The sequence below is a fragment of the Doryrhamphus excisus genome, chromosome 17 (genome assembly GCF_030265055.1).
Source record: "Doryrhamphus excisus isolate RoL2022-K1 chromosome 17, RoL_Dexc_1.0, whole genome shotgun sequence".
Classification (NCBI taxonomy): Eukaryota; Metazoa; Chordata; class Actinopteri; order Syngnathiformes; family Syngnathidae; genus Doryrhamphus; species Doryrhamphus excisus.
This window is the reverse complement of record NC_080482.1, coordinates 12,423,919-12,438,514: the sequence shown is the minus strand read 5'-3', so window position 1 is coordinate 12,438,514 and position 14,596 is coordinate 12,423,919. Positions and strand designations below refer to the sequence as shown.

The 14,596-nt window shown below is 42.8% G+C and overlaps 2 protein-coding genes across 4 annotated transcripts in view; one reads left to right on the top strand and one right to left on the bottom strand.

The window, feature by feature from the left end:
• Window positions 1-6,233, bottom strand: part of nagpa (N-acetylglucosamine-1-phosphodiester alpha-N-acetylglucosaminidase) — a 25,968-nt gene extending 19,735 nt beyond the window's left edge. Inside the window, exon 1 of one of the 2 annotated variants that reach the window (XM_058053688.1) lies at window positions 6,081-6,233. Coding sequence is in view for 1 of the 2 variants with exons in the window: in XM_058053687.1 (XP_057909670.1) it covers window positions 4,944-5,026 (83 nt within the window). In the remaining variant the exon portion in view is untranslated. Of the gene's footprint in view, window positions 1-4,943; window positions 5,112-6,080 lie in introns of those variants that run through there. The other variant, XM_058053687.1, reaches the window with a different exon arrangement.
• On the top strand, window positions 6,198-14,596 carry ndufaf6 (NADH:ubiquinone oxidoreductase complex assembly factor 6). Of its 2 annotated transcripts, XM_058053690.1 has the most exons (10): window positions 6,198-6,255; window positions 6,332-6,445; window positions 6,616-6,715; window positions 6,878-7,000; window positions 7,454-7,510; window positions 8,539-8,641; window positions 8,764-8,897; window positions 9,443-9,544; window positions 10,962-11,018; window positions 13,941-14,596. In XM_058053690.1, exons 4-10 carry the CDS (start codon window positions 6,914-6,916, stop codon window positions 14,067-14,069), a joined length of 669 nt encoding a protein of 222 aa, XP_057909673.1. In that variant the 5' UTR covers window positions 6,198-6,255; window positions 6,332-6,445; window positions 6,616-6,715; window positions 6,878-6,913; the 3' UTR covers window positions 14,070-14,596. The 2 variants fall into 2 exon arrangements, with proteins under 2 accessions (XP_057909673.1, XP_057909672.1); XM_058053689.1 differs by having other exon boundaries at window positions 6,205-6,445.

Sequence of the window (14,596 nt, the reverse complement as noted above, 5' to 3'; positions counted from 1 at the left end):
TGACACACTAGCGCCACCTAGAAGTTTCAATTCATTATCCCTCGCCACCCGTGGCACGTATCACTATGATTTTCGGTGGAGACGTCTATCATGACAGGACGCACCTAACGCTACAGAACCCATGTTCAAAACACAGCGCCACCAACTGGTGGAAATGTATATCACCTGTAACTTCCTTCCACATGGTCGGATCGTCTCCAAATTTCTTTGGGTGGGTTCGGTCACCCTCCAGTCTGTGACTGTGTGTGTACATAGACTCTATAGCGCCACAACTGGTGGAAATGTATATCAGCTGTAACTTCCTTCCACATGGTCGGATCTGCCCCAAATTTTTTCTGGTGGTTTGGGATACCCTCCGGTCTATGACTGGGTGTGTACATAGACTCTATAGCGCCACCAACTGGTGAAAATGCATATCTGCCGTAACTTCCTCCCACTTGGTCCGATCTGCCCCAATTTTTTTCTGGTGGTTTGGGGTACCCTCTGGTCTATGACTGTGTGTGTACATACACTATAGCGCCACCAACTGGTGGAAATGTATATCAGCTGTAACTTCCTTCCATATGGTCGCATCAGCCCCAAATTTTTTCTGGTGTTTCGGGGTACCCTCTGGTCTATGACTTTGTGTATACATATACTCTATAGCGCCACCAACTGGTGGAAATGTATATAGCCATAACTTCCTTCCACATGGTCGCATCGTCTCTAAATTTTTTTTGGTGGTTCGGGGTACCCTCTCGTCTATGACTGTGTGTATACATAGACTCTCTAGCGCCACCAACTGGTGGAAATGTATATAGCCGTAACTTCCTTCCACATGGTCGGATCGTCTCTAAATTTTTTTTTGGTCGATCGGGTCACCCTCCACTCTTTGAATCTGCGTGTCCATAGACTCTATAGCGCCACCAACTGGTGAAAATGTATATCTGCCGTAACTTCCTCCCACATGGTCGGATCTGCCCGAATTTTTTTCTGGCGGTTCGGGGTACCCTCTGGTCTATGACAGTGTGTGTACATACCCTATAGCGCCACCAACTGGTGGAAATGTATATCAGCCGTAACTTCCTTCCGCACGGTCGGATCGGCACCTAATTTTTTCTGGTGGTTCGGGGTACCCTCCGGTCCATTACCGTGTGGGCGCATAGACTGGATAGCGCCACCCACAGGCGGAAACGTATATCCGCCGCAAGTACCTACCGCACGGTCCGATCGTCGCAAATTTTTTTATGGCGGTTCGGGGCGCCGGACGGGACGTGACCGCGCACCCGCCTCGCCGCCGGCGTCGCCCCCTCCTGGCGGAAAATTGCAAGTGCCGTAACTCCCTTACCGCTTATCCCATCGCCGCGGTTTTTCGTACGGCGCGTCCGCGCGCCCGTCCGGACACGCGCGCGCCCCCGACCCACGCGTACCCCCGACCCACGCGTACCCCCGACCCACGCGTACCCCCGACCGCGTCGGGGTGCTCGAGCCCGCTCATCACTGCTTGCAGTTTTAATTATTATTATTATTATTATTATTATTATTCTGCCGATTCGACGGCCCTTTTGAGGGCCTGAACATGCCCGAAAACTCACCAAATTTTGCAAGCGCGTCAGGTCTGCCGAAAATTGCGATCTGGTGGGGGTCCCGAAAACAATGTTCCAAAATTGACTCTCTAGCGCCACCTTTTATTTTTGAAAAAATTGGCCCCCGACACCAGTTTCACCTATCGTCACGAAACTTTGTGGAGACGTCTATCGTGACAGGACGGACCAAAAAGTCTCAAGAACCCATATTGTAAAACGAACAGGAAGTCGGCCATTTTGGATGGCGCCGGCCTTTTTCGGGCCAGAAGTTGGGGTCGTATCTCGACGAACTCCTCCTAGGGGGTTTGACCGAATGAGTCCGTTGTTGCATCAACGGACACTAGACGGCTGGCCGACGTTAAATTGCGAAGGATTTTGGGATATTCCATACGATGTGGGCGTGGCACGCCCCCAAATTTTGCCCTTTTTCATCTGCCCGGGCCTTGCACGCTGAGCGTAACTGTAGACGTGAATAACTTGCCTCCACGTGGTCAGATCTTCATCATACTTGGTACATGTGATCATGGCCCCGCCCCGAAGGTCCCCGTAGGTCACTTCCTGATTTCGTCGCAGCGCCACCTATTGGCGACAGGCTAAAGGCGTGTCATCTACATGAGGCCTTTTCTGGCAGGAGATTCATCAGATGAACACCGAGGTCACAAGGTCACTGCCTGACAGCCTGGTGAAGCCTGTTGATGGACCATGATGCAGGAAAAGCGCACGTGGTGGGCGTGGCCTGGCGGCGAATGCTCAGGCCTCGCCGTTTAAGAAGAAAGGGTCATCATTCCCCCGCAGAAGGTCGCATGTGCTTGAAAACTCATAAGGGGGGGCAGATTCCAAGCCTGAGGGCCCTGGTGGGGCCCCCATTTGAAACCAAGCCAAATTGACTCACTAGCGCCACCTACAAGTTTTAAAATAATTATCCCTCTCCTCCCGTTGCACGTATGGGCATGATTTTCGGAGGAGACATCACTCGTGACAGGACGCACAAAAAAGTCTCAAGAACCCATGTTCAAAAACCAACAGGAAGTCCGCCATTTTAGGTGGCGGCGGCCATTTGGGGGAGGATGTAGGGGTCGTATCTCGACGAACTCCTCCTAGGGGGTTTGACCGAATGAGTCCGTTGTAGCATCAACGGACACTAGACGGACGGCCCACGTTAAATTGCGAAGGATTTTGGGCTGCTACTTAGGATGTGGGCGTGGCACGCCACCAAACTTTTACTTTAACCTTAACTTTTACCTTATCTGGCCCTGCCTGGTGTCTGGCCTTGCCTTGAAGCAATGTACATCAAAGTCAATACACAGTTTGACCGACAGACTGATGATGTCATTCGATGGACTATGATGTGTGTAAAGCACATTTGGTGGGCGTGGCCACAGCGAATGGTCAGCCTTCGCCATTGACCATCGAAGGCTCATATTTTGCCCGCAGAAGGTCACAGGCTGCTGAAATCTTACACGTAAGGTCATAATCCAGGCCTGAGCGCCCTGGTGGTGCTCCCATGTGACACCAATCTAAATTGACACACTAGCGCCACCTAGAAGTTTCAATTCATTATCCCTCGCCACCCGTTGCACGTATCACTATGATTTTCGGTGGAGACGTCTATCATGACAGGACGCACCTAACGCTCCAGAACCCATGTTCAAAACACAGCGCCACCAACTGGTGGAAAAGTATATCACCTGTAACTTCCTTCCACATGGTCGGATCTGCCCCAATTTTTTTCTGGTGGTTTAGGGTACCCTGCGGTCTATGACTGTGTGTGTACATAGACTCGATAGCGCCACCAACTGGTGAAAATGTATATCTGCCGTAACTTCATCCCACTTGGTCCGATCTGCCCGAATTTTTTTCTGGTGGTTTGGGGTACCCTCTGCTCTATGACAGTGTGTGTGCATACACTATAGCGCCACCAACTGGTGGAAATGTATATCAGCTGTAACTTCCTTCCACATGGTCGCATCGGCCCCAAATTTTTTCTGGTGGTTTGGGGTACCCTCTGGTCTATGACTGTGTGTGTACATAGACTCTATAGCGCCACCAACTGGTGAAAATGTATGTCTGCCGTAACTTCCTCCCACATGGTCGGATCTGCCCGAATTTTTTTCTGGTGGTTCGGGGTACCCTCCGGTCCGTTACCGTGTGGGCGCATAGACTGTATAGCGCCACCCACAGGCGGAAACGTATATCCGCCGCAAGTACCTACCGCATGGTCCGATCGTCGCAAATTTTTTTATGGCGGTTCGGGGCGCCGGACGGGACGTGACCGTGCACCAGCCTCGCCGCCGGCGTCGCCCCCTCCGGGCGGAAAATTGCAAGTGCCGTAACTCCCTTACCGCTTATCCCATCGTTGCGGTTTTTCGTACGGTGCGTCCGCGCGCCCGTCCGAACACGCGCGCGCCCTCGACCCGCGTGTACCCCCGACCCGCGCGTACCCCCGACCGCGTCGGGGTGCTCGAGCCCGCTCATCACTGCTTGCAGTTTTAATTATGTATTTGTAACCAATTTAGTAATTTTGGTAGTAGGCTAATATAGCTAAAATAGATACATACAGCATGTGTTGCATTCATTGTGAGGCTTATATAAGGCTTTGCATTTCTTGCGGCCCCATACACATTTGTTTTTTGTTTTTTTTGGTCCAATATGGCTCTTTCAACATATTGGGTTGCCGACCCCTGAGTTAGAAGAAGCAAAATGTCCATCACTGTCAAAAGCTGATTTGTATGAATATTAAAACACAAAGATAATAGGTCTGCTTTCATGGATGACTAAGAAAAGAAATGAATATTCACATTTCAGAGGCTGAACTCAGAGGATATTTACATATTTCAATCAAAAAACGATCAACGGATAACCAAAATAGTGTTATACAGTTTACTTATATTGATTTACAACCCTCAACCTAATAGTAACATATTGTTGTATTGTTTTATCATCTTCTTTGATTGTTTCGGAACTTCCTTTGGACATGTGGAATTGCCAATTGTAATATGTGACGTATATCTGGATAAAACAGTCCAAACAAAATTAACCCATAAAGTTAAAGTTGTTTATTGCTACGGCTATTGCGGCTAGTTACACCGTCGACTAAAGACTTTCGTTATCAGTGAAGAGTTAAGAGTTAAAATCTATGTCGACTGAAATGTGGAAGTGCAGGAGTTGATCGGAAGAAGAAAGAAGAAAATTAAAAAAATAAATAAATCCTTTGTGGGGAGAACGATGAGAAAAACATACACACCTCAAAACATTTTTTTTATAAAATAAATAGATTAAACCCCGGATCTTTAACTCCATAATTTAATAAAAAGTTGTGCAAACGCTGAGCAGCTAACAAGCACCTCGTCTCTCGTACCGTTAGCTCGGCGGACTTACGTGGGGGGAGTGAGGATGGACGGCCGGGCAAAGAGACAGAACAGAAGCCACAAAAGCAAATCCTTCATCAAGCCTTCTGACATGAGAGCTTGTTGTCTGAACTGTCATATTATCCTCTCTGAGTGAACCATTACTTTTTTATTCCACGCCTATGCTGGAAACTCAGCCGTTTCCGGTTTTACCTTACAAAATAAAAGTCTCTATACTGACACTCATCAGAAGATGACTACGAAAATGAAGGCACTGAATTTTGCACATTATGCTCACTGGACGGAAGGTAGTCGTGGTCACTTCTTACAAATGCCTACCATAATCACTTCAATCACATACTTTAAACTTATTGATTTTTTGTGTTATTTTACATATACATAGTACGACAAATACCAACACGTATTTTAATTTGACACGTGGTTACGGAAACCACACCAACAACATTGAGCACGTGATCTTTTTTTGCATGAGTGCACCGAATCCTAGCCACCTTTATTGGCAAACAATGAGTGAAAACTAGGCTAACAGGTCTAATTAAGATATTAGTGCTGTACTTGTTTGGTGTGTGTTTTTATGGTGTTTTAGTTCAGGGGGGTTTAAAGTGTGGGACAGTGAACCTACCCTCAGAGAACACAATGAACACTGGCCTTAAACTGGTTTTCTGCAGACTACACATCACTTATTTTTGATGGTGACCCGAACTGGAGCCAGTTTTGAAAAATGCTTTTTGTCAGGTTTTGACTCAAGGGCGGATTCCTACATACTTCGAAGATGAACAGTTTCACCCTCTGGGTGAAAATGTTGACAAAAGTTTGATTAAACAAAGACAAAAAATATCAAGTAAGCTTGACCTGGTTGGTTGTCAACAAAAATGGAGAAGACCCGTGCATTTCCTCCATGACTGCTCTAAGGACAGCAGCAAGAGAAATGTAGACACAAGATCACATGAACACAAGTACATTCATAAAGGTTGACACACAGAATTTTCCAATAAAACATGCACGCGATGTACACAAATAATGACATTATCTTGTTGTGTTCATAACATGAAGTCAAAGTCAAATCTTTCCACTTTGTGAAAAATGTTTGACTTTACATTCTGATATTTACAAACAAATGTACACTTATTAATTAATCAATACTTACTATTGATTCTCTCAGCTTTGCACCGTAATGTTGACTTTTGTAAGGGCTGTACAGAAGCGCGCAAAGAATGTTGGGATATGATTGGCCACAAAGGTCGGTTTGAATGCAGACTTGTCGCCCCTAGGTGGCGGTATCAACCTGAACCATCTATCGGTAGAAGAAGAAAAAGCAGGAAGTAAGATGGCAGCATGTATAAGTGTCAAACATGGACTATCGTTTGGTAAACACTCGTTGTTTTTCACTGTCCAAAGAAAAACAACCCCTGGCAGTGCGTGTGCTCAAAGACCGGTCGAATTTCGGAGTGTGAGAGCCACAGCCAGTGCGACGGTTCAACATAACGAGAAGTTCTGTTTGGAGCTGGTCAGGTGGGCTAACCAGCCAAGCTAGCTAAATTCTCCCGCTATTTAAAGCTGATACATGACAGGAGACATCGGCTGTACAGCTGTCATGAAAACAAATAGTAACTATGGAAAAAACAAACAAATAGCATCTTCATCTCGGTATGTGCTCTTTCTCTGGCGACACTGTACCTCAGGTCCAGGGACTACGAGGGTTTTGTGTGCTCCCTTCTGCTGCCAGAGGGGGCGCGCCGCTCCGCTCTAGCTTTGAGAGCCTTCAATGTGGAGCTAGCACAGGTAAGTAGTTTAACACCTGGACTTGAGTGGCATTTGTTTTAATACGGTATTAAAACAAATTATATGACTGTTGTAGCATTACAAGTGAGAGTTTTATTTTTTTCATGTATTGAGTGTTATATACTCTCACTGCTGTATGTGTCTGTGCTTTTTCTCCACAAGGTGAAGGACTCTGTCTCACAGAAGAGCCTTGGTTTAATGCGAATGCAGTTTTGGAAGACAGCCATCGAAGACATCTACCAAGACAAACCTCCAAACCAGCCAGTCAGTAACGAGCTGTGGAGGGTAAATACCAACACTTGTTATAGGAGTTGATAATAAACAAATAAAGTCTTCTGGCTGGAATCACCATATACAATCACATCTGCCTGAGCTTGTTTCGTGAACAGACCAGCAGAGTTTGGGGGAGGGCAGAGAGCTTACATCCACGCTCGTATAAGAAAGCTCCTCTGTGACATCGCAAAGGGGCAGTTTTACCACACTTGTTGAAACCAAGCGCTCTGTGCCATCCCAGTCTTCTTTCAGGGCTCACTTCCAAATGCGCAAACCTCATTATCTAAAACTTTGGCATCATTTAACACGAGAATACAACATTCTAACTACATTCATAGGTCAGAAAAGTGGAAACAAGCGTAATAGGTCCTCTATAATATGCACACACCACATTAGGTGCAAAATTGAATGAGGCTGGTTTGTTGTTTTTAACTTTTGATTGACATTGTGCATAATGTTCTGCAGGCCGTGAGGAGGCATAAGCTGACAAAGAGATGGTTGACCAGGATCGTAGCAGAGAGGGTAAGGCTCACTGTTCATCACCTTTTTAGAGAAAAGCATGTTGTGCAACGTTCCGCAGTTGGACATGTGATTGTAAAATATTTATAGAAGGTCAAATGAATCAAAATTGTGAAAGTTATATTTTAGATTAATCCTGAAATTTCACCTGACATCCAATAGCTGCAACTTTTTGTAAGTAGCGTAGACGGTAGATCACACACACATTTGTGATTCAGCATCCCCCCTTAAATGTGTCGATTTTTGGTTTGAAAAAATTGTAATGTATTTTTTTTCTCAAAGACTCCATATATTTAACTCAATGGCATTTTGTGTGGAAAAACAAAAGCAGAAGAAGGTAAATCTGCTGTTGAAATGTTAGTTGTACTTTACTTTTATTGACAATGTGTTTAAATATTGAAAAGCAGAAAAGAATAACCTCCTGTTAATTCTACCTGAAGTATTGTTGGTTCAAATAAAATGTGAATGCATTTGCCATTAATTGTTCTTTACTTGTTTGTTGATATCCAAAATGAATTTATGATTCCTTACAAAAAAAATAACAGGAATCTATTGAATTTATCAATCTATTCTGGCTAGAAAGTTACTGAATCGATTTAAATATACGGAATTGTTTCAGATCATATTGTTCTAAATGAACCAATATCGTCCTTGAATCATATCAGCATCCATGAATCACAGATACAAATCAAATTGTTATTAAAAGGAATCATTACACCCCAATCACTGTTTTTCCAAAATATATTAATTGGTAAATCATGCTGTATCATGGTGGAATCTGGCCTATTTTTATTTCAACAATTTACATTTCAGTTCATGTATACAGGATTCTAATAATAGCTGTATTTAAAAGGTCGTCAACAGGCTTCCTATGCTCTAAGTCCAAAAATAGTTCATTTATGAATAAGGACTCCTACTGAGGGGAAATTCACTGAAGACGGCCGTAACCCCTACGAAAGTATGGATTTACTGGATATGCAGTTTGTATAAATGTACTGTGTTTATTATGTTTTTATTGTGCGGCACGTCAGGAAAAGGATCTGAATGACAGACCATACAGAAACCTGCAGGAGCTGGAGTCATACGCTGAGAACGCACACTCGTCGCTCTTGTATCTGCTCCTGGAGTGTTTAGGTGAGAATGTCTAACAAGGGCCAAACAAAGTGGGTGTGGTGCGTTATGACGCACGTGGAAAATGACTTTCTCCGTCTTCTTGTGTGGATACCTGCCTGTGTACTGTACATGGTGGTTGCTAGGGGTGAAAGACGTCCATGCAGACCATGCAGCGAGTCACATTGGGAAGGCGCATGGCATTGTGACGTGTCTGAGAGCCACTCCTCATTACAGCAGCCGGCGCAGAGTTTACCTGCCCATGGACATCTGCATGCTGGTAAGGAGACTATCTCAATGCCAGTGTGGCACGCCACTTACAAACATAAGGTCCACATTTTATGATTTGGTGTTATACACCAGCACAATGGATTTGAAATAAACAGGATTATGACAGGTATTAGAAATACTGAGAAGTACTTGAAATGTAATACTGTTCTTTCCATGTTTGAAACTGCTTGGATGTTGAGCACACGGCTTTCATACTGAGGTTCCTTGGGGCTGTAATTTGTGAAATGCATACCTGTGGCATAATAACCTGCTTTAACCAATGAATGTCAGCCGCGGTTTGAGGTCGTTTGAAGTAGTCAGCCATCTACTCTTGCAAGACCTCCCATATATGGCCCGAGGCCGCCTTTCCTGTTTTGATACAAGCACTCAAACAGAGCCGACGATGATGACAAAGTGTACGACATGAAGGTCGTTTCCCTTATCATTGCCATGCCTGTAAAAAAAAAATCAAACAGTGCAGGCTGCGTGCTGCAACACAATGCTGCACGCGATCGCATTGCAAAAAAATGGACAAATCCTTGTGTGTGTCTGCAGCACGGCGCTTCCCAGGAGGACTTCATCCGTGGTAGCCGCGAGCAGAACGTCCGGGATGTGGTGTATGACATCGCTAGTCAGGCTCACGTTCATCTGCAGAATGTCAGTACCAACACAACAATGATTCATTTTCTACTGCTTATCCTCATGAGGGTCGCGTGGGGTGCTGGAGCCTATCCCAGCTGTCTTCGGGCGAGAGGCAGGGTGCACCCTGGACTGATCGCCAGCCAATCATAGGGCACATATAGACAAACAACCATTCACACTCATATTCATACCTATGGACAATTTGGAGTTGCCAATTAACCTAGCATGTTTTTGGAATGTGTGAGGAAGCCGGAGTCCCAGAAGAAAACCCACTTATGCATGGGGAGAACATGCAAATTCCACACAGAGAGGGGCGAGGGTGGAATTGAACTTGGGTCTCTTAGCTGTGAGGCCTGGACACTAGCCACTCTCCACCGTGCAGCCCATAATAAATAATAATGAACAGTAAATTATGGTCGATGACTGTAGATGACAGGCACTTCCCTGATGTGAACTAACACGCGAAGAGGCTAACCCACATCCTTCATCACGTTAATGGGAGGTTTATTTAGTGCTGGAAGCTAGTTTAACAAAGATAGATGGATGTTTTTGGCCATATTTCTCCAGACTGCCTTACATCTACACGTCTAGTGTTTTTTTTAAATATTAAAAATTAAAAATTAATTTAATTAAAAATTAATAATATATTAAATATAACTGAATGCTTGCACCTACAGTGTCTATGGCCAGCTTATTTCAACATTAATTGGTGACTGTGTTCCCTTGACATCATTAACCAGCTCCCTCCCCTATAATTCTGTGCTGCCCCCCCCCCCCCTTTTTGAGCTCCGAGGCGAGGAAGATTGCATTATATCTTATATTTCTTCCATTTATGAATTATTCTAACAATAGTGGTCTCTTTTTCACCAAGGTTCTTGTTAATGGTCTTGAGCCCATTCAGTCTTGTTCAGGTCTTGTCCTTGACACCCTTCGAGAGCTCTTCAGTCTTGCTCATGGTGGTGGAGAGGTTAGAATGGAAGAGTTTGTGACAGGTCGCTTTTATCTACATAATGAGTTGATTTTGTTTGAATTTGGTCTCTTGCAAAAAAAAGTTACCTTTTTTTAAAAAGTCAGGACCGTTTATCTGTTCACATCTACTTGGTTAAAATTTATCAGCATTGTTATTGTATTACCTAACTTTTGGCTGAACCCACATTTGGTTTGAGCATTATCATCTTTGTAAAGGCATGATGTTTGTTTTGGATCTAATTAGACAGGTGTTCCTAGTGTATCACATGTGGTGTGTTTTTATTTATTTATATATTCAAATTGGTTATTGCCTTCAGTCCTGTATATTTGCCGTTGTTCACAGCTGTCTATAAGACGCACATATGCTATGGTGATTAGCATCAAAGTGTCAGTATGGAGGTTATTACAGAGGTTGTTGTCTGAAAACACAGCATATTGTCTTATTCTTGATTTCTACCTCCAGGCACGATCATTTGGCCACAGCATCCCAGCAGCTGCGACTGCAGCCTTCCTCCACACGGTAAAGTCATGGCGCAGCAACTTGTGATTGCTGGTTAATGACACAAACGTTTGTCTTGGTAGTGAAAAGGTTTACAATTGTCAGAATTGTCCTTGAAAGGTTTTTGAGGAAATGCATGACTCGAAAATCATTTCCCTATCATTTCCCCACTTTCAATGAGTGCTGCATGGTAATTCGGTGTATATACTGTATGCATTGGATATGCTCCATATGCTGTGCGGAGAGGTGCCAACGCAATAGGGGGAAAATTATTTTGACTCAGCATTTTCTGAGGCACCAAGTCACCAGGTCTCCAAATGGAACACCCTTGCAATGCCTATACTTTTTTCATGTAGTATCATTGTCAAATTTGAAGTGGGGAAATTAGGTAAGGACTCAAGATATGGCCCTGTTGGGTTTTTCAGTCCATAACACCAAACTAGTTATTTTCATGTTTCTGAAAAAAAATATTGGCCAAACCTAAACAAAATCCTTCTTCTCTGACATACCATATGTATTGAATCCGATCCGGATTCCGGAAGCTGCATACTGGCCCATGTTCACAATGTTGAGGTCGCTTGCGAGCTGATGGAGAATGCATATTTCCTACCGCTAAAAGCCATGTGGCTGTATCACGTGTAAAAGTGTAGGATTTTCACACAGCAATGGGACCCCCGCTGTGGTGTCGTGTACACGTGAGAAGAAACCTGAAAGGTACTCCACGTGTTCTGTCAACCCGCTGAAAATTTAATTAACATGAATTGTAGGCTTGACTGAGTGCCGTCTGAATCGACAGGGGAATATATCTGAGAGATGCAATAAAAAAAAAAATTTAACCTCAACCTCACCTTTAATTAAAGAACTTTAATGGAGAAAAGTTGGTGCCTAAACACAAACAGAACAATCTTCCCACTGTTCGCTAGGATACAGTGAAGTCTGTGAGGCAAGACAATATTTTATATTTGAAAAATCACATGCCACACCACCACACAAAAATGGCATTGTGGATACACAAGTTAATTAGCATATTTTACAAACTATAAGTTTGCTCCTGCATATAAGTCAAATTAGTAAAAAAAAACAAAGACGAAAAAACATATAAATCACACTTGACACATTTAATTAAAAATTTATTGCACAAAATCCAAGACCAAGGATAGGGATTTAATCTGGAAAGTCATGTAATTCAACTACACAATTTAACAACTACTTAGCTGACAGGAAGCAATACGTAAAGCTAGGAGAATACACATCTACATCTGCAAGTTCATATATTACGAGTACCCCAGGGGTCAATACTTGGGCCAAAACTGTTCAACTTGTACATGAATGATATCTCCAAAGTCATGAAAGACTTAAAGCTGGTATTATTTGCGGATGATACCACTGCTTTTTGTTTCCGGAGAGAGTACAGACAAAATCATTAGAAAGGTCAGAGAAGAAATGGTCACACTAAAAAGATGGTTTGATGATAATAGATTGTCCTTGAAGTAAAACTAAAATCATGCTGTTGGGTAAGAAAGGACACATGCTAACAAATACAAATAGACGGTGTAGACATTGTAAGGTGAAGGAAAATAAATTTCTGGGGATCATAATAGATGAAAATATGAGCTGGAAGCCTCATATTACAAATATACAACATAAGGTGGCGAGAAACATTTCAATATTGAACAAAGCAAAATTTGTTCTCAATGAGAAATCACTCCACACTCTTTATTGCTCTCTGGTTCTACCATATCTTACTTATTGTGTGGAAATATGGGCTAATAACTATAAAAGCAATCTCCACTCGCTAAATGTACTGCAAAAAAGGTCAGTAAGGATAATTTATAATGCCGCCTACAGAGAACATACTAACTCCTTATTTCTAAAATCACAAATACTTAAACTTGCTGATACAAACAGCTAAAATAATTCATAAGGCTAAAAATAACCAATTACCTAAAAATGTCATCCAATACTTCTCTACAAGAGAGGAGAAATATGATCTCAGGGGAGAACTAAATTTGAAACATTTATATGCTAGGACTATGTTAAAAAGCCATAGCATTTCAGTATGTGGAATCAAACTATGTAATGGATTGAGTAAGGACCTCAAACAATGCACAACGATGAGCCAATTCAAGAAACAATACAAGCAGTTGATGTTTGCTAAATACAAGGATGAAGAGTCTTGGACCAGTCATGATGTGCTACATATATCTGACATATATCTATATTGACAGTTACTATGGTACCCATTATGTGATTGTATGGTCATATTATCTCGTGCCAAAAAAAAGAATCAATAAATAACTTAAATGATATTAGAAAGGCAAGAAGTGAACAAATGTAACAGTTACTGATTGTAAAAGTACCAGATGGGATTTAATAAGCTTTGCTTCTTCCTACTCCTTTTGGACATGTGGAAATGTGAACTGATCATGTGATGCACTCAATTGTAATCTGATGCATGTTCAAATGAAATAAAACCATTACCATTACACAGTAATACATAGAACAACAGGCTGAATGGGTGTTCAGTATTTTCATGTAACACCTAAACGGTTATCCAGCGACACAACAGCCTAAACAACATACCCGAGAGGCTAAATTAACACCAGTTAACAGCAAGTCCAACAAGCGAGTTACCCTTAAGTAAGTTCACCAAGCTCCCGATCTCAAATCACATGACTGGATGCCATATACTGTAGTTGTCATAAGGTTAGAGCGCTCCCTCATGGCGGCTGAAAGTAACATTCACTCCTTGGCTCATGTCAGTCAGTATGAATTAACATTCACAAACATGTAAAATTTTCTCCATATATTTGATATTTAAGTCGCACCTGACTAGTAAGTCGCAGGACCAGCCAAACTATGACAAAAAGTGATAGCCCGTGAAACAAACACAACACAGAGCAGAAAACACACTCTTCATCTTGTGTGGTGTGTATGCTGCAGGTGGTGTTGGAGGATTACCTGCAGAGGGTGAGGAAAGCAGATTTTGACGTCTTCCACCCGAGCCTGCAAAAAAGAAATCCCCTGCTCCCCATTCAGCTGTACCTGCGTTCCTGGAAGAAGACCTACTGACTCTTTTCTAGAACGTTCTGCTGGTGCAAGTAGACTTGAAGAAAGACATTTACAGTAGGAAACAGTTGGTTGTATAACTGTTATTTGGTAAGTAAAAGGTTACTCTTTGTGCTGCCGGTATGACTTGCAAACACAGAAGTCCATAGCCTCTCAAGTATACATTTACAAAGATCTTCGATCAACACCAAGATTGAGATGAAATGAATGCTTATTGTTCAGAATATCCAGAATATTCATCCAGAATACTGGATACAGTTGTGTGTCAGTTTGTAACATTTCCTTCAGCAAAAAAAAAAATCTCTGACAAATTTTTGTCATTAAAACAGATCTATCTTGTTACTTGACGTGACTGAAAGAAGGCACACAAGAGGGTCAAAATGTTATTAACAGTGCAGTTGTACACCACAGGCATAAGATCATAAAATAACATTTGCTTTCCTGTTTGCATCCATTCTTCAACATCTACTGCAAGAGAAGAAGGATCACATCTGTACATAAGTGAACATTAAAAGTGAACTACACTCGCA